This window comes from Ammospiza caudacuta, chromosome 1, assembly GCF_027887145.1.
Source record: "Ammospiza caudacuta isolate bAmmCau1 chromosome 1, bAmmCau1.pri, whole genome shotgun sequence".
Classification (NCBI taxonomy): domain Eukaryota; kingdom Metazoa; phylum Chordata; class Aves; order Passeriformes; family Passerellidae; genus Ammospiza; species Ammospiza caudacuta.
The window spans coordinates 112,807,111-112,830,501 of NC_080593.1; the positions used below are offsets into that span (position 1 = coordinate 112,807,111).

A 23,391-nucleotide genomic window follows, 5' to 3' on the forward strand; every position below is an offset into this window, starting at 1 on the left:
TGCTGCTTGGCTCTGCATAGCTCATTGCCTAAACAGTATCTGAATGATGAAGCTGTGTTTAAATAAGATTCTTTAAAGGATTTTCAGCCCACATGGACATGTAACCACAATGTAGAAAACAGATATGAATGTTTTGGTAGATACTGAAAGAGGGTGGTGGTGTAGGAATTTGGAGGTCAACAATGATAAAGAAGACATGGAAAGACAAGTGATCTGAGGATAAGGTTCTCTAAAGAAAAAAATACTCTTTTCCTGGATTTAGGGCACTGGAGTTTTTGCTCTGTACGTCAATTAGGCAGATGTGGGGCTGTGCAAGCCAAGTCTCCTGTGTGTCCCGTTCACCTCCCCAGTAGTCACCAGAGGGACTGCTGACAGTGTTAGCAGGGGATCTGACCCTCTGCTCTGGGACAGCAGCTCTGTTCTCTGGCAGGCATCCCAGGGTGCTGGAAGGCAACGCGCTCTGCACAATCTCTCTGCCTCCTGACCAGAGACAGTCAGGGTCACAGACGTGAATATTATCTTTGTGACGCTTCAAGCCAGCAAGCAGATAATATATTTTTTTAAGAGGAATGTTGCATGCAGCCAGTTGAATGTAAAAATGTCATATCAGATCTCTCAAGGGCTTGTTCCCTTGAGGGGGTGTTGCGCCAGCTCACCCACCCCACCAGCGCAGAGGCAAGGCAGGGAAGGGAGCACACACATGTGCCTGCACCTCTGTGTGTCTGTGCACACACATGTGAGAGTCATAAGCTGGCCTCTTTTCCCTGCAGGAGTCCCTGTGTCTTCCTTCTGATGGTAACTGAGCCAGGGAACTCCTCTTTTTTCCTGTACCGTAGTCTGGGAATCATGCCCTGGACATTTTTTCAGCTGAGCACATTTACATACAGGAAATCAGCCCAGATACTCCACTTTGAACAGTATTTGTACTAGACAGTTTTGCAGTGGTTTCAGGTATGCTTTTTTTTTAAAACAACTGAGGGACAGGAGAATAAAGAACACAAGTAACTTTGTTTTAAAAACAGATTTATGAATACATGTCAAAAAACAGCATCCTAAATATATATACTTTAGAACTTACAGCAAGACTGATCTAGTATCATTGTATTTATAGAATTTTTTCCTATGTCCTGCTTAGTGATGCAGTTGAGCAAGTTCATTTTTATTTAGGTCCATCTTGAATTGCAGATGAATGAAAGTAAGAAGCAGAGCACCAGCATCAGGAGGAGCAGTGAGGGAAGGGCCTGACAGGGCAGCTGTGGACCAGGATACACTCCTTTGAAAAGGAAATGTAAGAGAAGCTGGATGAACAAGAAGAGGACACTCTTTTAAATAAGAAATGAAATAAATGCATAAGCAATCAGGGAGAGTCATGCCACCACAGTGGGAAAAAATAAAGAATTTCAGCTTATATGTGAGGGTCATTATCTGGCACAAACTTGTTTCTTTCCGAGTGTAGAAGATGGTTTCTTACCACTAGTGCTTCAGCTGTAGTGGTAGAAAAGATGGGTCATTTTGCTGGCACTTGATAATTTTGTCTTTTTTACTTCTCTCCTGGTTTTGCCTGTGATAGCCTATGACTCAGCTCAAAACCAGAGGCCATTCAGATCCTGTGTATGTCATGTAAAGCCTGGGATCTTGTACAGTGATACTGTGTTTGCCGTTATTTTACTGAAGGTACATAGAGAGTGGAAAGTATTGAAAAGAAAAGTGAAATGCATGATGATTCCTTTATAACAAGTCAGTCAGCATTCCTTCTTTAGGTTAATATTTCTCAGGTTTTCAAATCTGGCTGCAAAGTCCCTGCTTCCAAAACTTGATATGCAGCTTCCAAGCCTGAGAATAGGGATGCCATCCTTTGTTGAACACCATGGGATATATTTAAGCCCTCGATTAACTCACAGTTGTTTGCTTAGGAAATGTGTGTGTAGTGGAGTTGTTTCACCCTTTATTGCATAAACATTTCTCTGGACTGGCAAATTTCACTATTGTTCTTGGAATGTCATTCTCACTTTAAACGTCAGGATTTTTGCCAGGGCCAAGATGTCTGTGATGGCACACCTTCCACCTTATGTCTCTCACACCAGTTTTCTCCAAAATCTGTATGTTTTCACAGGTGTTTTCCCACAACTTCAAAGACTTTGTTTCTGCTTTTTTGGCAGGGGAGGGCGGGGTGCAATAGTGAGAGATACCCGTCCTCCAAAATGCTCCTCTCCTTTGGAAGTGGGTTGCTTCCACAGAGAGTTCTAACTGAAGTGGTTTGTCAAAAAACTGTCCCTTGTAAGATAATAAGTCACATTGCTGCAAGGACTCTTGCCAGTTTTCACAGGTTATTGATGGTCCTTTTTTTTTGCAGGTGTGTTTGTATCAGTATTGTTGACGTTTTATTGTAATAATGCTTCAAGCAATGACACGAGTTGCAATTCTGTTTCTTAGATCCCCTTAAAAAATACCGATCTCTTTCCTGTTCTGAAAAAGTTTTTCTTAGGTTTTATTTTTGTAATGATACATCTGGTATTTTCCCACTTATTTCAACTTGGCTCATAATTAGTTTTGATTGATTAGGTTTAAGAAGTTGTGTTCATATGACTGTGCAACATACAGAATTGTGATAGGTAAACTTGGCTTATTGAGTTGGTGGATGTTGAAGTATTTTAAATACAATAAATAGAGGCAGAGCTGTGTGGGTTTTGGCGTTTTTTATTTAATAATAAGGGCTTTCATCTTTCCACTATACCTCTAACTTTTTTCTCTCTGAAGCATAAAAGACTGTTTCTTTCTAAAAATAAATATTCTTTGAAACGGAAAAGTAAACCTAGAACATGCTGGAGCTGTGTAGACTCTGAAGTGTAATGGGATCACAAAAAAACAATCCAGGGGTTCATCCATCTCATTGCATTATTGATTCTGCTCTGCTGAGTCACCAGCCCTCTTACATGAATCTGACGAGGAAATTAAAGCATATAAGAATAGTGTGATGCAGTATGAAAACTCTCCCAAATCTGGTGTGATCTGGTTGCTAAGTATCATTGCAACTATTCATTGAAATAAAACAAGTCAAGTTATCAGCGATCTGTAGACTATATAAGATTTCAATATTAGAATTAGAATGTTTTGCTTGTTCTGTACAATTATGTCTTTAAAGTAATGCAGGAATCCTAAGATTGCTCTGGATTCAGAAAAGAAAAAAACAACATTAAGGAGAATGTTGAATTTAAATATTATTTCTCAGAATATTTTTCCTTGCTTTGACTGAGAGAGCTATGCCACCGAATCCACCTATAGTGATTTAATGGAGAAGATACGTGGTATTGCATAGAAGCAAAATGAAGCTCTGAAAGTTACTCTTGTGAGTGATAACTTCAAAGTACACACACTGTTGAGGGCTGTTTTCTAACCTAAAAAGAAAGAAGGTATTTTGTTTATCACATACGATCGGTGTTTCTGTGGCAGCCCAAGACGCTGAACTCCTTCCCTTGCACAGGAGGTTTCACTTAGGCGATGTCTACGCCAGGATGTTTCGGTAAAGAAGTTTCCACTCTGGTCACTAGCATTGCTGTCTTTTCTCTGATGACTGTTTTGAGTGGATTACTGCAGAAAGGACTTTGCCTAAAAGAGGTTTCTGTGCTACCTGGCTTATCCACAGCACCTTTACTGTTGTTGCACATTTATCAGTAGTGACAGCAAATATAGTGAAACAAAGGATTTTTCTCAGCTCAGTAAAGCTGAAGTGGATCACAGTGGATGTAAATTTGATCTATAACATGCCTAAAGACCTGTGGAGCTCTGCAAGACAGCTTTATCTACCAGTGGTTCAGTTATTCCCCTTACCTGATGCTGCCCACTGAGACCTCCAGGCTGCTTGAAGCAGAGTTTGACCAGCTGAGATGGAGTGTTCTGCTTTGCTGTTGTGCTCTGTGGCTCACAGCAAGCTCTCACTACCTTTTGTGATTCTCAGTTGTGTTACCAGAGAACCCAAAACTCCTGCTGCTTTCAGCTATTCTTCCTGTGCTGATAGCCCTGGATTTTTCTGTATAAAAAGTGACCTCACCAGAAGAGAGCAGAATTTGGTCTTGCTTCATGACCTGGCAAAGAAGCAATAGGAAATGCTCAGAAACTAGTACCAGAACAAGATAGAAGTATAAGAATAAGTTTGATGGAAGATTTTTCGTTGTTTAGTAGCTGTGCTGGCTTTTTTTTAAATACTAGCTTTGATAATAAAATATTGAAGTAAAGTAAATCATCTGTGGATGTTTATCTTTCTGAAGTTTGCTCAGGGATAGTTATTTGTTCTTGCTACTGTGCGTGCAAGTGAGCATGAACTCAAGGATAGACTTGTAAAGGGTCTTTGCCAATAGCAAAGGCCAAATGTCTATGGAAGAAAAGGATAGTGTTCTTAATCTCTGCAAAACATTGAACAATGCATTTTAAAATGGCATTTGTCTGTTGAAGTTTCTCCAGTAATCCTCCAAACCTGAACCAGCCAACCAAGGACCCTGACACTCCATACCTTGGTCAGAAATTCTTGAGTTCAGGTTCTTCACGTGGCCCTCAACTGCTTGGGTGGATATTGCAGAGTTCTTCTGGTGTGAGAAGCAGCTTCTTGTGATACCTCAGGAGTGGTGACATTGAGTGTAATGGTGGCAGAGTGGCAACACTCCTCACCTTTCATCCACTGGCAGAGGAGTTGTTGGTGTAAACTGTTGTCTCAAATCTCCACAATGCCAATGAAGAAAATAGAGAATTGGACACCTGTACAACACTTACAACTGTGCAAGTTTCCTTTCTATTCAATTGTGTGCCGTCATCCTCACAATCCTATGGACAGGGGAATGTCTTCGTACTCTTGGTGCTCTGGAACTAGGGCTGGAGGAGGGACTCGGGCTCTCCTACTAGGAAATTTTAGGTAAATGTGAAGTGCACATATGAAGTGATGAATTCTAGATGGTTGTATCCAGGAAAGTGTTTTTAGTGTTTCAATAGCTTCATTAATATGTCTGCTTAATCTTCATTTAATTATCAGAAAAATACATGGTAAAGTCAGACTTGACTAGAAATGGAGTCAAAACCATCTTGATGTCACTGTAGAAATTCATGGTGCATTTCTACATCAGGATTTCAGTCTTCCAAATCAAAGATATGTAGCAGAAGTTGAAAAATGCCAAGACCAACAAGAAGAGATGTATGGAGCAGCTTCCCTGTGAGAAATGACTGGGATGACTGGGTCTCTTCACCTTGAGAAAGCAGTGGCTAGGAGAGGATGTGATAAAGGTCTGTATTAGGAAGTGCCATCAGGAAGGATGATTGTTCACTGCCTCTTAAAAACAAGAAGTGGGGGGCAGCAATGTAACCACTAGGTGACAGATCAAAAAAAATCAAAGGAAGTGGTTTCTCACATGCGTGTAATTAGACTGCAGAACACGGTGGATGCTGCAGGATGTTATGGATGCCGTACAAGTGGTCAAAAACCAGGCACATAAGTTCCTGGAAGAAAGGTCTACTAAAGGCTGTTAGATACAGAGATATTACTTCTGCCTTAGGAAGTCCCTAGGCTGAAATTTTTTGGAAGTTATCAGAGTGTGTTCTGGAGAGCTTTCACTAGATGCTTACTTTTGTTTTCATAGTCTTCAAATATTTGCTGTTTGCCTGCTCTAAGCTAAAGTGCGGGGTAGGTGGGCTTCTGATCTCACACCAGGACAGTCATTTTTGTTCTCTCTAGCACTCACCACAAGTTTTAACATGATATCATTTTGCAATTTACTTGCTTCCTTTTTTGTCCACCTTTTAGCATCCCTCTGGCATGTCCCTGGACTTTGTGGTGGCTCCCTCAGCCACCTCAAACTCTACGTGCAGTTTAGCACTGGGAACAGAGGAGAGAAGTCATCTGAATAATGAGCTCATGGCTAGTCAGACACAAGTTGATATATGGGGTAAGCACACAGATTGGAATTCTTTCATAACATCTTGATTATGAAAAGATAACCATGATATTTATATCTCCCTAGTTACTTGTAACACCCTCATACCATGGGGGGAAATCTTTTTGTTCTGTTTTTAAAGCAACATTCCCATTTAATGTTTCATTGTGTGAAGGTTTTTTAATACCAATTGTTTTGTGTCTGACTTAGGTGTTAAAAAAGTCTCAACATCCCAGTTGGAGTAGATTTTTTGTGAATTCTCACAGGAGTATTACCCCAGTAAGCTCAAGTTATCGTTTCCATGCCAGTTTGTACGTAATCACAGCCTGTGAGTGGAATTTCATGTTTTGGTGGTGCCAAAGGTTAAGCCTTATCATGATGAATTTGGGTCCAGAATGCTAGCAATTTCAGGTGCTTTCTTCATAGCCAAAATAAGTGGCTGGAGAGCTCTGGGAAACTTCCCTGCTTTCCATTCTTGGTAAAACCTGATATTGCAGTAATTTCCTGGAGGTGGAGAAGATTTGCTTGGATATCCATCTGTGCTTTCCTACTTCAGAAGACCTGTACATCCCCTTCAGTTAGCACACAGTGCAGCTCCCTGCAGAGGTGAGAGCACTGGGTGTGTGGTATAATAGTGCTTAATGTTAACCACAAGCTTTTTATAGCAGAGCTCTTCTTAAATGTGAACATTTCCATACAACTTTTTTTCATGCTACAGGGTGTCAGATTTCAAAAGGCAGCACTATGGCAAGCCAGTGGTTAGTTTATATGATTGCTCTGAAATTAGTAAAATGATATAGTGATAAAAATGTTGGCTTTGTGCACTGTAATTTCTTCCTGGAGTGATTTCTTACATTTACAAGTAGTTTTGTTGAAAAGTACAATAGTATTTTGCAGAAAGAACTTACACTGCAGCAGAAAATATTTATCTTCATTACTTGTGTTGTTTTACTGATTTTCTTAGTTTCCTTTGTACTTGAGGTTCAGTGACAAATTGTAACATTGGGATATAACAAATTATGTATTTAACAGCTATATGTTCTTTTCTTGGTGTCTTGTATTCATGGAATGAGTCCTCAGACAAAATATTTTTCCAGTAGGAGGACAAAACAAGTATCTAACTATTCTATTCACAAATAAAATGCATATACTTTAAAAGCAGAAATTTTAGCTTTTCATTGTTACATCTTCTGCATACCTGCTATTCTGAAATGTCAAAGCCTTTTTTGGAAACCTGATGCAGCTGAGAATTGTATATTTGCCAGATATGACTCTGGACATTGATCTGGATGGTTAGAGCTACTTTTCCATAGGGAAAAGGGTACAATCAGCCTTGGGAACCTGTACTACAATAATCCATTGCTTTGAATAAGATAATTTCAAAGAAAGAGATACCAGCTGATTTTTGTTTTCTGTCTTTGACGTTGGGGCATGGGAAGAGGTTTTGTACTGTGAAAGTGTGAGCTCAGACTGGCAGTGTCCATGCGGCGTTACAGCAGCAGTAAGTGACGCTGATGGAGGCTCACTCACAAGTGGTGAGATTACTCACTCATGGATGAAAATTCTGTGTTTGGGCAATCTCTAGGCATGACAGAAAGCAGGTCTGTCACAAATGGCTTGTTGATTTGGGATGTATGCTGAGAAGATAGTTACTGTCCTTGGGTGATGGGTGGGCTGAGATTTGTCTGAACTTAAGGGTTTTTTTGGGGTTTTGGGAGGATTTGTTTCTTAATTATTATCATCAGCTCAATACTCAGGCATTTCTTGTACATTTCATAGAAAAGCATTGCATGTGCCATGCAAACCTAAGCAAGAGGCAGTGTGAGCAACTTCCTCTACATTGGATGAAACAAGTGATTCCTAGGAAGTCAGGGATGGGCCCTTTATGTTGTTCCTATGGGGTATGATTCCTCATACTTCTGAGCAACAATGTAAGGCTCTGGCACACTCTTGTTCTACCTGTGTTACTGCTGTGCTACTTGATGGAAGTTAAACCTGCTTTATGCAGCAGTCATTGTTCTGAGACTTGAGAATAGCCTGTTTCATAATTACAGTGCAAGCTGTAAGAGTGTTCATTTAATGCAGTCTACTTTTCAAAAAAAACACTCTGGGTGTTATACACTTTGTAAAGGAAAAGGAGAAAAAACAGCAAAAGACAAAAGCTCCGTAAAATACCCAGGGAGAGTGAACAAAAAAATATGTTCTCTAATTTAAAGTGATCTGGAGTCTTCTCGAGTTCATGAACCAGCACCACCGTTTGATGTCAGCAGAACTGAGCGGAAGCGTGTGGTTTGTGAGCGCGCTGCTGCTGTGGAGTCACAACTCCTTGCTGCCTGTGGATGGGCTGTGCAGGGCAGACCACAGTGCAAACCTGCTGATTGTTTGGCCCCAGGATTGAGACCCTGCCTCAAATGGAAGCGTCACTTCCTTTACCCAGTGCCATGCTGTACATTCTGCTGCGTTCCACGTCAAGGATGGAGACACACCACGATAAACGTAGAAGTGGGCAAGAATGTCTCCTGCCTACTTGGCCAGATAGCCTCCATCACAGGAGGGAGGAAGAGAAAAAGCAAGTTACATTCTTGGACAGAGAAGCAAGCTGCTGCTGGAAAAGAAAAAAAAAAAATTAACAGTATTGCCTCATGTTCCTTTAGCATGTGACCAGTTACGGCAAGTGCTGATTGTCTGCATACCGGGAAAAAAATGCCCCGTGGTATAAAAAGTTCCCAGTCTCTACTTCAGGTCATTACAAAGGTCTAAAGGCAGTTATTAAGGAAGTCAATCCAACTTTTAAATAATCCTTTGCTGAGCAAGAAAAAATCAGAGAGGACAAGAGATTGTTTCAGAGGGGTTTATGATCTGTACTGAGCTTTAATTTTTTTCCATTGTGTTTGGATTAGCTGAATGATATGATGTCTCTCATTCTTTGAAAACTAGCTTTTTAAACTACTATGAAGCAGATAGAAAAGAAGCAATATAAGAGAGGCCACAGAAGACTTGCAATGCCCAAATTAGCACTTTATGTGTAAGAGCATGCTGCAGTGTATTCTGTATTTTAGAGTAAGGCTGCTTCTGGGTATAGAGAATATGGAATGGATATTTAAGGTTGAGGTGATCAATTATGGTGTCTCAGGGACAGGGACACATGCGGGGATTGCTTGGGGAAGTTTGGGGATTTTTCTTTTCTCACCTCTTCCAGCATGATAGGCTTTCTTTGCCCTGGTCTGTACCTTTCAAACTGACAAAAAAGAATTTAAGGTAAACATGTGTCTCTAACATGATTGCCTTTGTTGCAAAGAAAATAGTATGAATAATATGCAGCAGCAATGCAGAGATTTCAGTCAAAGTTCCCATTCCACAGAGAGTGCTTTTGCTGAGCAGTACTAGAAAGAACTTGTGGGAAAAGAGTTTTCATTCAATTAATTGATACTATTTTAATAAATCTCATATTGAAGAATAAAAATATCTAAAATTTGATAATAATGTAAATAAACAATACAATTATTCTATATATTGTATGCAAAATATAAATAATTTTATGTTTTCCATATATACACATATGTATAAAATATTTCCATTTAGCCATCTACCTGTACACAAAATAGTGAGCTTATTACAAACTTCTTTCTTATTTCTTTCATTTCCATTGGGATTAATTTCTATTTATTCCTGGTTCTTTTCATTGTGAGGTACCTGTCCATTGAGAAAGAGAGAAGATTTAAATAGATGTATGTGAATATTCCTCTGATGTAGGTGAAGAATTACTGCTACGTCTGTGCACATCTATGCAGGTCTAAAACAAACTATTTCTTCAGGAGAGTGTTTTTAGTGGACAAATTGCATTTAAGAAATGAGAGGCTTCTCCTGAAAGCACATATATATATATCTCCCCATTTTTGCTTTGTGGAAATACCAAGTAACCAGTAGTTCATGCATTACCCATGTAAAGATATGATGAAAGGATGAGTATTTCACCAGGAAAGCTCTTGGAGATTATAAAGGTACTCGAGACATGGAATGCATAAGCACAGCAAAATCAAGGTACATGTCATTTTGGGTATCAGTAAAACCTACCTGCCTTTAAAAAAAACCAAGAAACCTGATCACATGTCTGCTCAGGAAAATAAAAATAAAACCATAAACCTCAAAGTTTCTGCAAATGATTTGCTGCTAACGTCAGTGGTTTTTTTTAGAGAATGAGATGTTTTAGATCAAGCAAACATTCTTCTGACATTGGTGACGTAATGGTCTCGTGTTCAGAAAGATTTCCTGTTTACTTTGGATCTGAACACAGACATCTCAAGAAAGAAGGTGCTAAAATTTTCATTACACATCTGTCTATAAAGACAGCCCAAACTGTTCTGAGATATGTAGTAAATTTATATACATTTCTTTCTCTAGAAAAAAGTTGGTAAGTAACAGTTGAAAAATCTGGTAAAATCAGAGAGTCTCAGTTTGCTGACCAAGCTAATTCCTTAGTTTTAATCCTGTAATGCAGAAAATTATCAGACAATGTCAGTTTGGTAGCCTTGTGAACTCTTTTCATGCTCTAAACTGGGAGCTTTGTTAGCAAATGCATCTGAAGTCAAAGGACTAGGTGTCCCTTAGAGATGAACTGCTGCTCCCCTAAATCTGGGGAGCTCATAGATGGCAATAAGGCTTCTTCGTGGTGAAGTTCATGCCTTAGTTTTATGCTGTAACTTTTCATTAATTTTCTGTTTCAAATAATAACTTCTGTGAGTGTTCACAGTAGAAGCAACACATCTTGTTCATAATTTATATTTAAATGTATCCTTTTCTAACAGGTCATTTGGCTGTTGTTTTTTTTCCTAATTATAAAATAACAGAGATTATATTTAAAGCTTGCTGTATGTCTTCCTATGCCTTTGAAAATATGAATACATCAATCTCCCTTTAGCTGAAGGATTCTGTTGTGAAACAGACCATGGTGAAGATCTTGTATGGACTGAGATCAGAAATAAGTGTATTTGAGTGTTTCATTGTTTCATTTTGCTTTTTAACTCTGTATGGTTATATTTTGAGAAACAAGGTCACTGATGTGGAAACTTGCTTCATCTCCATAATATAACTGCTGAGCAGTCCAGAGACTGAAGTTGTGAATTCAGGTCAGCAAGGCTTTCCTGCTGAGGCAGGAGGCATTCATTGATGCCTTGGTGATAAAAATCTAATAGAAGAAAAATACAGGCTGTGGTAAAGTCACCAAGTGGATTTTGGTCTGTTTTCATGGTCTGTAGGAAATGAGATTACTGGTTGGTTTTGTTAGCTGACTTCATTAGATGTGTGTCCTGTGAGTATAAAAAGTGTACTTCTAAATGTGCGATTGTGATACCAGCATTAGAAAAACCCAACATCAGCACATGCTTTGGCATGAAATTAGTGTGTGTTCAGAGATTCTGCAAACATTCTCTTAATCTGGTGGGTAAGAAATTGCTGCTTATGGAGCTGTCAGGGAGTTTACATTGGCACTAGAAGCCAAAACTGGATCTAGGAGGGCACATTTATGACAGTGACAAACACACGTGCAAGGTAATATACAGAGGATTGTAAGAAAAACAAAATTAGAGGAGGAAGGAGCATCTTGCTGCCAGCTGCATGAGAATGAATTTGGGTTGGGAAGCACTCACCAGAGGGGAATGTCCTGCAAGGGCCAGGCTGGGTCCAGTGCATCAGTGGTCTGAATTAACTTTGAGCAGGTTTAATAGTCTCATTCATGGCTTTTACCTCACTGACTGTATGCAGAGAGTCCTGGTGCTCTGGGTTCTGTGCTGACAACATGGAGACACCAAGGAGCACTTGTGTGAAGCCAGATGGGGCTCGTGGGGCTTGGCAGCTCAGCTGGCTTCCAGGTGTGACTTGTCCCTGGATGCAGTGGGTCTACAATTGCCCAGGGCTATGCCTGAGCTGAGACAGTTCCAAGCCAACTCTATCTGTGGGTAATTTGCAAATTGGATAACACACCTCTGCAGTGTTTTAGTGATAACTATGGAAAAAGGGAGAGAAATGCAATGCAATACACATTTTAAAACAGTGCTTTTCAATAATTTAACTTGTAATGGATTTGATGCCACTTAAATTGTTTTTTTCCAGGCAAAAACTGCTTCTCCAAAATGCAGATGTTCCTGTTATCATGAACACCTACTTTAGTCAGAAGGTGCTACGCAGTGAACATTCAGAAGCCAGAGAGAAGACATATGGTCTAACAAAGATGCTTATCAGGAAGAATATTATATCTTTGGCACAGACCTTCAGTCTTGATGACGTCGATGATAAGTTACACCAGGAATCTTCAGATAATCGGGTATGGTCCATTTGGCTTACAATTAAGCACTTGGTAAGAAGTTAGTGAGCAGATGTTTGGAAATCATAAGAAAAACAAAAATCGTAAATTACTGACCTGTTTGGTTTCCCCTTTCATTTAGTCAAGGCTGAATAATATACAGTGTTTACTTTAATAATATTTTCTTAGTGGAGGCTCTTGGTCCATCCAAATGCTGAACTGTTGTGAGGTTATTTTGCTGAAATCTCACTACTGTGCTAAATAGTAAATATAACTCGGTTTTTCATTGATTTTTCTCTTATTCTTTATAGCTGAATAGTTTAAAATAGCTGTTTTCTTGTAACTCACTCAAGATACTATTTAAAATAAATATTCCTTTTCCCTATTCCTATGCCTTAACTCATTTGCTTATAGATCCTATCCTTTCTTTAAAGCATCAATTGATAGCATCACGCCCCATTCCCACCCCTTCAGTTTGTTTTCCTACTTTGACTTTATTTGTATTAAAATTACTACTGACTCTACATTTCTGTAGCTGTGGTTGTACAAGCCGAGGTATTTTAAGAGATTTGTTTTCTTCACAGTGTGTGCCAGCACTTTCTGAAAGCAAGGCTCTTGTAAAAGCTTTATATTGGCTACCTAAATGATTCTTAATATTTGACAAGTTTGGCCCTTCAAGTTTGAAGAACCATGAGTGTCAACATTTTGTGTTTGCTTTATATATAATTCCCATTATTGGCCTGGGAATTAAGAAGTTACATAAAACAAATCCTAATTGAATTTCTTGCTTCAACTCTAACTTGTAAAAAGCTTCTACGGTGGTATTTGAAAACCAGAACAATTTACTTGTTCCCCTCATGGCTCCTAACAAACAAACCACTTCATTTAGAACTTGGTAGACAAGTTTTATTGCAACCACTTGGTAGACAAAGAGCAGTGTCATACCACAATTTTCTTGTAAATACTGCAAATCCTCCTTCTTTATTGGTGTATAATACTTATGGCACAGTAACTCCATTCAAGGGGAAGAATCAATATCAGTTCTGTTCTCCTGCTGGTGTCACCTTCATCTCTCAGGGGCTGTGTTAGCTCAGTCCAGAACACCAGTTAAATACAGGAGCACACCTTGTGGGCAACTCTCTTGAGTGTTTGTTGAAAACACACAACAAGTAACTGGCCACTAGTCTGTAAGTTATTTTAGGAGCAACAAGTACTTCAAAACTGATTTTGCACTTGCAACTTGATTTTTCATGAGGGCATTTTCCTTTCTAGTTCTACATAATCTCATTTCTCTGGAATGTTTCTCTTAATGGGTTTTCCTTCACCAGGTTCCTTGTGCTCCACAAACCCATAACAACGGTGATTCAAAACGGCATCCCTTAGCACCGAGTGCTGTTAATGATTCTCTGCTTGAAATGGTGGAAAGCCAGGGAGCAGTGGGATGGAGAGAAGTGCAGGTCCAAGTTGTTATCCAAAGGGTGTACTGTTTGCCTGCAAGAGAAGGGTACAGAAGCCACACTCCAGGAAGCAAGCCTCTTTGTGCAGCACCTGTCACGAATTCAGATCCACCAAACGTTAGGTGAGTAATGAGATGCATGGGAATTTTTTTGTTGAGGCTGTGAAATATGAGAAACCAAAGAGGAGTGAGTTCAGAAATGTCATTCTTGGTTGTCAGCTCGTGGGGAATAAGCACACTCAGCAAGGAAGGCATGGGGCTGTTGTTGGGCGTGGTGTGGTTCTTTAATAGGCATAGTGTGACACAGAAGTCCTGCCCAGAGAAGGGAAGGGTCTGTCGATGGTTTATGTCATCCACAGATGACAGGAAGATTGAAAATGAAGTAATGAGAAGTTAATTGAGAACATCATATACTGTTCCTTGAGTTTCACAAAATTGTTGTTACATCCCATTTGCCTATTTCAGTCTCTGGTATGCTCTGCTAGTAAGTTATGCTTGTGGTTTTTTGAAACAAAAAAAATACATAGACACAGAAATGAAGGGCTTTTCTATAATGAGGATTTTGCACAGATGCTATTAGAGAAACATAGGTGTATACTTCCATTGTGAAGTCACTGGAAAAAGATGCTGTTGACTTCTGGAAATCTGGAGGCCACAGCAGTTAAGATTCTTCTGCAGTAAAAAGTGTTGTGGTGTCAAAACATAACCAGCAGTGCAGAAATGTTACACACAAACCTCATGGAACACACAGCTTTCAGCCAGTTGTTTTAGCCTTTTATATTTTAGTCTTTGCATCCTAACACTGTCCTGTTTACAGTGGAGGGAATCAAGAATTGGACCTTGTTTTCTTAAATACCAAAGATATGGCAAACAGTTTTCTTTTCTGACCAATACTGAACTGTTGAATTCTTTCCTTCTTCTTTTGTGATTCTCAAGGTTTGAGACCAAAGACTGATTTCAGTCTTTCTCAGCAACCCTGGATCTGAGATAGCTGAGTCTGTTATAGCATTTTCCCTTTGATTTTGCACTAACCTTTTATTCATGCTGGTTTAAAATATTGAAAGGTAAGATGTATCAGATTTTTTTTCATTCAGGAAGATCATTAAAGTAAATTATAGTGGAAGAGCTTGTGTTAGGGTTCTAAGTTCAGCCTTTCAGGGAATAAGCAAACATTTCTTCCTGTAGAGTTTGAGATTTGAATGGAGATGTGCAATTAGTTTAACAGGTCCTGTTGAGAGCTCTCCAGATGTAATTTGCAATAGGCTTTGAAAGGTTTCTTCAAAGTTTTGAGTAATTTGAATTCCTCTAAGCCACCCTGCAGGTGGATAGTGGTGTCCTCAATGGTCCTTCTTCTTAAGCTTTTGAAATACTAGAATCCTCTCAATTCTTGCTACTTTGTAAGCATCTGGGTAATTCACAGCACTCATTGATCAATAAAATTCCTCCAGAAGGAATTTAGGAAGATTATTCTTTCCTACCTTGATCATCACCCACAGGAAAGTAATTATCAACAGCCTCGTCCCTGACATTTTTAGGAGCTCTTTTACATATAATAGTTACATTGAACATTATTTTTGAAAAAGTAATTGATACATCTTGTTGTCTGGACTCATTGCTTTGTATTGAATTCATTCTTTATAAAACATATATATTTTTTAAAAAAGTAAGAAGAGAAGTACTTTATCAGCCCACATCAATATGTGGCTTTGAGGACAGTACTCCTCAGTGTAGATTTTTTTTCCAGAAGGCTACATTTGATCAAATGTCAGGGCACCTGACAGACTGTTATTCAACCTGATTTTTTCATTTCCAACTCTTAACTAAAAGTACACTCAACTTGCAGTCTCACAGTTTGAGGTAGTTAACCTGCCTGAGCCCACACCCTTCACAGGAATGGGGTGAAAGAAAACAGAAATCTCAGGTTGCACTTCTTATGTCAAACATGAAATAGAAATAAAATAAAAAATGAGAGCTTGTTGCTTCTGCGTGCATGCTGTAGCTGGGTATTCTCATGTGCAGTTGTTAAACTGGTCTCTTGAAAGTTCCTCAAATTTCATAGAAGTCTCAGCTCAGAAAACAGCTTGTTTGTTGTTCACAGCCATCAGACTGTGTTTTGGATCCTGAATCAAAAAAACCAACCCACTTTCTCGTTTGCAAAGAGGAGAACGAGCCCTTCTTTTACAGACTGAGGAATGAAAAACACCTCTTGCTGCTTTATCAACTACTATTTCCATGGCTGATAAACATCCACATGAGAATTCTCCTCTACCAAAAATGTCTGTCTGTCACCTGATAGTGAGCAAAAGGGTCCAACGCCCTCTGGCAGTCCTTTGAACCAACTGTTGGCTTATTCTTTTGTAACAAAAAAACTTACTTTTTCCATTTTAAATTTCTTTCTGTGAAGTAAAACAGCCAGGAAAACAAGGTTTGTATTTTATGAGGCAAGATGAGTTAGATTACTCATTGTTTCATAGACAAAAATTTCTAAATAGCTATCAAGATAGATTAATTCCTAATTTATTCGTATTTTAAACAGGCTGTCCTATTGCATATCTTCTTTTGTAGCACTCCACAATAACTTAGATGCTACTGTCACAGGGAAGCATGAAAACCACCACAATAAGCTGAAAAGAAGCATGAAATTAAACGTGGAGTAGGGGAAGTGATGCATTTGGTTCAAGGCATCCAGTTTCTAGTAAGAGTATCAAATTGTGGCAGAAATCTCTATTTTGATTGTAAGGAAATGGATTAATTTAATTGATTAAAACTAACGCTTGTGGAACATAGAAACTACAGGGCTGCCTATGTGCATTAGCATTTATTGTTCATAAATGCACATGTGGAATATGGCCTTTTACTGATAGACAAAGGGATATGTTTGAAGGGTTGAAGTTGGCTCAGCTGAAGTATTCAAAGCATTTTCCAAGGATGCTGAGAAATCTTTGCAGAGACTGAGGAGTTCTCCGGCTTCTGTTGTGCATAAATTGGATCCACATTCCCTGTATTATTGTTGAAATATTTGCTTTTTCCCCCCCGTAACTAACTGCTCTTGCAAATGGACTTTTCATGCTGAAGGAGTTTCTTGCGGGGAAAAAAAAAACCAGAAGAAAATATGACTCGCTGTGACTGTCTGCCCATTTCCAGCATTCCTGGCATACTTTTTGCTGCCTTTTCCCCTCTGATGGCAGAGAGATACTTTTGTTAATGACACAACAACACATGTTTGTCTAAACCCAATTGTTTTGATTCTTTTCTGAAAATGTCCTGGCTTACAAGTATGAGGATCCCAAAGAGACTTCTGTCAACCTGAGGAGCTCACTGGCTCAGAGGTGTCTGACTCACTGAGCCGGCCTTGTACTTTGTGTTCCTGGGATAAAGCAGTGTATAATTTGGATTTTGCTCCTGCCAGTATCTGTTTGTTTTGAGCAGGCCACGTGAGATTTGTAAAAAATAGAGCTGGTCAGTTTTGTGCCTTAAAGGACAGGGCTGGGTGTGTGGCTGTCAGTGTCACTGAAATAGATGCACTTTTAGGACTATTAGGCAGTTAAACTGGTCAGAGCACTCGGAGGATTTGTGTGAGGAGGCTGGACAGAAAAGGGTGTTGTCATGAAGGAAGAACTAACCACTGCTGGTAGAAAACAATGTTAGCTGTAGCTGTGAATCCACACTTTAAAATCTGTGGGTGACTAGACAAATTTTCCATTCACTTCTCTCGGCAAGTTTTGACCCATTTCCTACCTGAACAAAACCTGCTATAGCTTTCTATTCCAGGAACAAAAGAAAGACCATACATTTACTTTAAAAATTAGTGTGATCTGCATCTCTGCACTACTCATCTGCAGTTCTTTCAGTTTTGCTCTTTATTTTGTTTTCCATTTGCTAGATCACAGAGCAGTGGAAAAGTCTGCCACCATGCAAGCAGGACCCTTGGGGAGCAAAATATTTAGAAGAGATGAGGATTTGTTTGAGTGGCTGGAAGAAATAGAAGTGAGGAAAATCACATTTCTCTTTCTGAGCAGGCCCAAAGAAACATGATAGTCGGTTGCTGTAATTCATTGTGGTCTAGCAAGTTGTTGCAAGTTTCCAAGTAGCCTGTTCATATGTAATTCTTTGTAAAACAGTTTTATTGGCAAGTGATAATCCTGTAGAACTAATTAATTTCTTAGTTGGATTTCCTTTTTTCCCCCCTCTTTTTCTTCATCCAGTGATCTTTGCTGTTTATCTTAACACAAATCTAGCCAATGGGTTAACCTGCCTGGCAACATGCATGACTAAAATGGAGTGTCAGATGCTGCAACTGGCATTCCAAGGAGATGGATTAATACATTGTAAGGTTGTCCCTCTGGTATGGAAAACATACCTTAAGTTTTATAAAACATAATGAAATTAACAACAACAACATAAAAATCTCTGGAAGTATTATTTGAAAAGAGCCCACATTGGAAAGGACTGTCATGAAAGATCCGTGTTCACAGATGCTAACATCTGTCAGAATGTTTTTTGTGGCTGACTTAAATCTGTTTACAGCATTCCATTTGTTTTTTGTGCTTTTTTTTCAACAAAACATTTTAAATTGAATGGTCATAAATGCAAGTTTTAAAAAATTACATTATGTTTCTGGGATGTGATTTTTCAAGTGGAAAATAAACAGGAAATAAGTAACTGAAATGCAGTAGAAAGTACTCCATAAACTAAAAGGTTTCTCTATTTTTCCCCTTTTCAAATCCTTCTCCGAAGTGAAGATACTGCTCTTAATATTCTTGCAAAGTAGTCTAATTGCTACTTGACAGACTTATAATAGTTCTCCTAATAGCTGTGGTTCCAGCTCTAGTAACTGGTTTCTGCTTTGAAGTCTCTCTCTCTTTTTTATTCACAGTAAAGACTCCCTGACACTTGGATTATTCCCTTTTGCCTCCACCCTGCTCTATTTGTAATTCTCAAACGGGAGCCACCAAAACAGAGAGTAAGGACAAAAGACTGTTGGAAAAACAGCTTTAGTATCACTCTGTCCAACTAATACTTTAAATTGCCTTATGCAGTTAGTAACACTGTAGATTCCCCAGGCTGTTGTCTGGATAGCCCTGAAAGTCTGTTTTCCCTGCTGATGCTGCAGACAACCAGATGGAACTTGGGCTACTTCCAGTGCCACCGTAGTACAACAATTTGTTAATTTGACATTGCTGTTTATTTTCCAGTGCTAAATATTTACATAACCTTATTCTGTCCAAGGGCAAGGTGAAAGCACTGTTATCTGATATGCTCTGTACAATTAAAAAAAAAAGGACCCCTCAATGTACACCAGCGTTTTTCGTCCCTGTGCCGGGAATAGGCAATTAAACAATTTGCTGTTGCTGTAAATTATATCAGGGCAGTGGTAAAAAGTGCTGGTGCAGAAAAGAGGCTCAAGAAGACGATGGCCAGCACAGACCACAAGTGTGACAGGGATTCAGTCTCCCTGGAAAGCAAATGGACAGGAATAGAAACCAACTATTAGATGGCTAAGTATACTGTGTGTGCAGGCTCCTGTATGTATCTAGTAAAAAGGAGACACTGGTTGCTTTATTTCCTCCATACTCAAGTGCTTAGACTGATCAGTAAAGCACCCATCTGCTCACAGAAGGCAGTCAGACACACCCCAAGCCTTTCTTTTTTGGTCAAGAAGGAGGAGTAGCTCTACTAACTGATGTATTCCCCATGATGGACAAATTGCAGGAATACCTGAGTAGCACAGAGACAGGTAAGTGCTATAGAAGCATCATTATGTAGAGCTGTGTGTCCCCACCACTTACCTTGTAACCACACAGTTTCACCTCCCACCTCTGATGATCTCATGCAGGGCTTTAGGAAGCTGGGGAAGCTTTACTGCACCTCATTTCCCACTGCTCTTTGTTCATGGCTGTATGCACCCAATTGGTTGTTTTCAGGGACTGTGTAAATGGTGAGAATGGGAAGAGTAATGTGGTCCCTGTACATTATCCTACGGTAGAGACCAGTCTAGGGAGAAAAAAGCAAACAATTTGAAAATGTAATTTGCCAGCACTAGAGCAGCAATCAAAGTATGTACTGTTGTACATTGGGTGGTTTCAAACAGGAATAGTAATTTTCCAGCACCTGTTATTTGTCAAGACTTATTGTAAGATGGCCTGCATAAAAGGTATGGAATCTTACCCCCAGCTTTGACCTTCCCCCTGAATTTTTGTATGTCTGAAAGTTACGTGGTTGATAGAACTGAGAGCAGAAATCTTCCATGTGTGTTTTGCACCTCTGCATTTCACTGACTATACCACTTCCTGGAGGAAGCATTAAAGTTGTGCTGAAGCTCTCAGAAACCTTTGTAAAAGTCAGATTACGTCTCTGGAATTTGTTTTTATTTCTGCCATCGTACCCAAAGGCAAGAACCTTGAGCAGTGACAAATGTTATAAATGCCTGGGTGGAGGTGAGCTAGCAGCTGGGAGAGAAATTTAACCACCTGAATATTGCACAGAATTTCTTTGCCATTTGGCAAGTAAGCAGTCTTTGCATGCACAGCCTTAAGTATCTGCAGAGGTAGTGCATGTGCAGAAAAACATCAGCACAGATTTTATGTAATAGCAATTTTCCAAAATGGAAGATTCTTAGAAATAACTTTCTATCATCAGCTTTGTAAAAGCTTCTGTTGTATGTAACAGATCATTACTCCTTGGAGAAGTATTACAAAGATACTCTTTTGGGGAAAAGGAGGTCTTGAGTCTCAAAGAGTCAGGAATACACAGTTTTGTGCAATCAAGGGTATGCTCTATTAATTAAGACAGACTTTGAAAGGGAAAATATTGCTGAAACATAGGCCTGGACATCTATATTTTAAGCTCTTCTACGCTTTCTTTTATACAATGCAAAAGTTGAAGGTACAGCAAACAGTGCAAATAAAACAAAGCTCCTCAGAGAAGACAATTAGTTCTTTCAGTAAGCGCTGTGGTTTAAAATTGGTATGTAAGTTAGAAATGTGAGAAGGTTATCTTATGTTCATGTGCCAGTCCTGACTGGTGGCTGCTGGTTTTGTTCCATTTCTCACAGCCAAAGGCAGTCAGCAGCATCACACTGGGTAGGGATCTGCTGGGCTGAAATCCTCAATCTCATTTCAGTTACTGCTTCCACTCCCTCTTTGACTAAAGGGCACTTCACAGGGTTTGGAGAGGAACATGCTCCTCAAATGGGAAAAGTGATGAGCAAGGGCCTGGGATGGCCTTACTGCACATTTCAGTTCACAGGGTAAGGGCTTCAGTGGGTTGGCAGTTAAAACAGATTTTGTTATTTTTTAGTTTTAGTCCTACATTGAGAAAAAAATGGATTATTTAACTGATACATACTGCCTGATATTTGTTCAAATTGGTTTGTAACATGCTGATTTAGCTGCTTGATTGGAGGTATGTGTTTGACTGCAGTGGGGACAGCATGCTTTGCATGTGCCTGAGGCTAGGAGTGAATGCAAAGTGTACTTCAGAGGTGCTTCACATTGACAGGCTGAGAGGGCTGGAGAGCCTGGAGGAGAGAAAGCTCCAGGGAAGAACTTAGAGCAGCCTTCCAGGACATAAAGAGGCCTTGCAGGGAGGCTGCACAGGGACTTTTTACAAGGACATGCAGTGATAGGACAAGGGAGAATGACCTCTAACTGAAGGAGCTTGGGTTTAGATTAGATATTAGGAAAAAATTCTTTACTGTGAGGGTGCTGAAACACTGAAACAGGTTGCCCAGAAAGATGATGTGGGTGACTCCTCCCTGGAAGTGTTCAGAAGCAGGTTGGATGGAGCTGTGAGTAACCTGGTCTGCTGGAAGCTCTGGATTTCCTCTCTGAGGCAGCAGCTTTCCCCACTATTGAATTCAAATATAATCTGGTCATGACAACTACAGATGTTCTTGTCTTTGTGCTATAACAATGGGATTATGCATTTTCCACTGCCTCTGAACAAATGCCAAAATTTGTAAATTCTGTTTGACATGAGGAAAAACGTGCAAGGAAATTAATTTGATTGGAACAAGTTATGTCACATCTTCAATATGGAGCTATAAATTAACTGGCTGTATTAACATAATGTAAGTGGGAAGTGGAAGACAATGTTAGCAAAGACACTCGGTGTCTAATCTTTCCAAAAGTGTTTTTAATTTCTTTATTTCTATTTAATTTAATGCTAAGTGGATATTTCCTTTCCAAGGGAGCTGAAAACTGCCAAAGCTTTCTTGCTGCAGCTTGGGCTGTTTAGTCATGCTTGAAAATATCTGGGTCAGGAACTCATCTATACCTTGGTGCTTCTGTGTATCTGAGTCACCTTTTTTATTTGGACTGCCAGGGTTTGTGGGAGAATTGTATCAATAACATCCTGAGAAAACAGGTATTTGAAGTGAATGCATGAACAGTTAGGAAAATCAGTGTCTCTCAGGCTGTTTATGTTTCAGCAGTGCAAGTGGGAGGGGGCTCTACTAAGGTTGTGGATTTTTAAGAAATCAGTTGGAAATCAGCTTATATGTACAAGGAGAAGGGGGAAAATTCAAGGCAAAAAGAGGTGTCACATCTGGTTTAGAGGTTGCAACTTCAGCAAATCAATGAATTGCAATCAGATAATTTCTTTTTGAATGCTTGCAAGGGTTGCACCTTATAGGATAACCTCTGTGTGCTAGATTTATGAAACTCCTGCATAGACAAATAGGTTGTATTCTGTGATTTGTTTGATCCCTGCTGAATTTGGGGTCGATCTGCCTGTTTGCAGTTGCTATTTGGATAATGCAAATCAGAAATAATTAAAAAGTCATGCATTGAACAAAACCATGAGAAAGAAGAATCATGATATTTGGAAATAAGATTTTTTTTTTTAAGATAAATATACTTTTGGGTATTCCTCAACTTTTTTGATGAAGAACCCCAAATTTCCTGATCCCAAGAAATTTTTGCATATTCCTACACTTTTTTGATGAAGAACCCCAAATACCCTGTGTATAAAAGGATTTCCATTATAAAAATGACAAGGAAAAATAAAAGCTAGGTATGATTCTTACTTATTGATTCAGGCTTGTGGTTAGCATATTGGATAGCAAGTCAACATGCCTGGCCTTCCTGCAAACACCTGAAGGGTTTGTCTCTGTCTGAGGTCACCTGCTGAAATCCAAAGAAGCAGATGGTGGCAAAGTAACTGCTTTCATGATAAAACCCTTTTAACAGAGCAGATAGACAGTCCAATGCTCAAATAATAATGAAGATTTTGTGTGTGCATGGTGTGGATTGATACGGATTGCTGATTGTTATAGCACTTCATTATCCTGATGTTTTGGTCTCAATTTGCAATCCTTAGTTCAGCAGTCAAATAATAATGAAGATTTTGTGTATGCACGGCGTGGATTGATAAAAATTGCTGGTTGTTGTAGCACTGATGTTTTGGCTTAATTTGCAACCCATAGTTCCACGGAGGAGAGATACATGCTTTTTTTCCTTTTTCTCTATATGTCCTGGATAAACCTGTCCCTTTCCTTTTTTCCCCCCTGCAATTTAGTTTCAATAAAATAAAAACATAAGTACTGTAGTAAGTTTTTAGAGCACACAGAAGTCCCAGGTGTAAAGCGCTGTTGAATTCCGTGCGTGTCACTGACTGCCTGTGTGGTTTATTGCAGCTGGAGCTGTGGCAGCGCAGCGCAGTGATATTTCAGCACAACACAGGGATAAATGGCAAAGCGGAGCTGCGTTCAGCCCGTGGGT

The 23,391-nt window shown here is 39.4% G+C and overlaps 1 protein-coding gene across 1 annotated transcript in view; it reads left to right on the plus strand.

Annotated features, from left to right (window-relative positions):
* Nucleotides 1-23,391, plus strand: part of SPIDR (scaffold protein involved in DNA repair) — a 193,305-nt gene that overhangs the window by 113,058 nt on the left and 56,856 nt on the right. The window contains exons 9-10 of the mRNA XM_058805939.1: nt 12,024-12,234; nt 13,542-13,792. Of these exons, the coding sequence (XP_058661922.1) occupies nt 12,024-12,234; nt 13,542-13,792 (462 nt within the window). The remainder of the gene's footprint in view (nt 1-12,023; nt 12,235-13,541; nt 13,793-23,391) is intronic.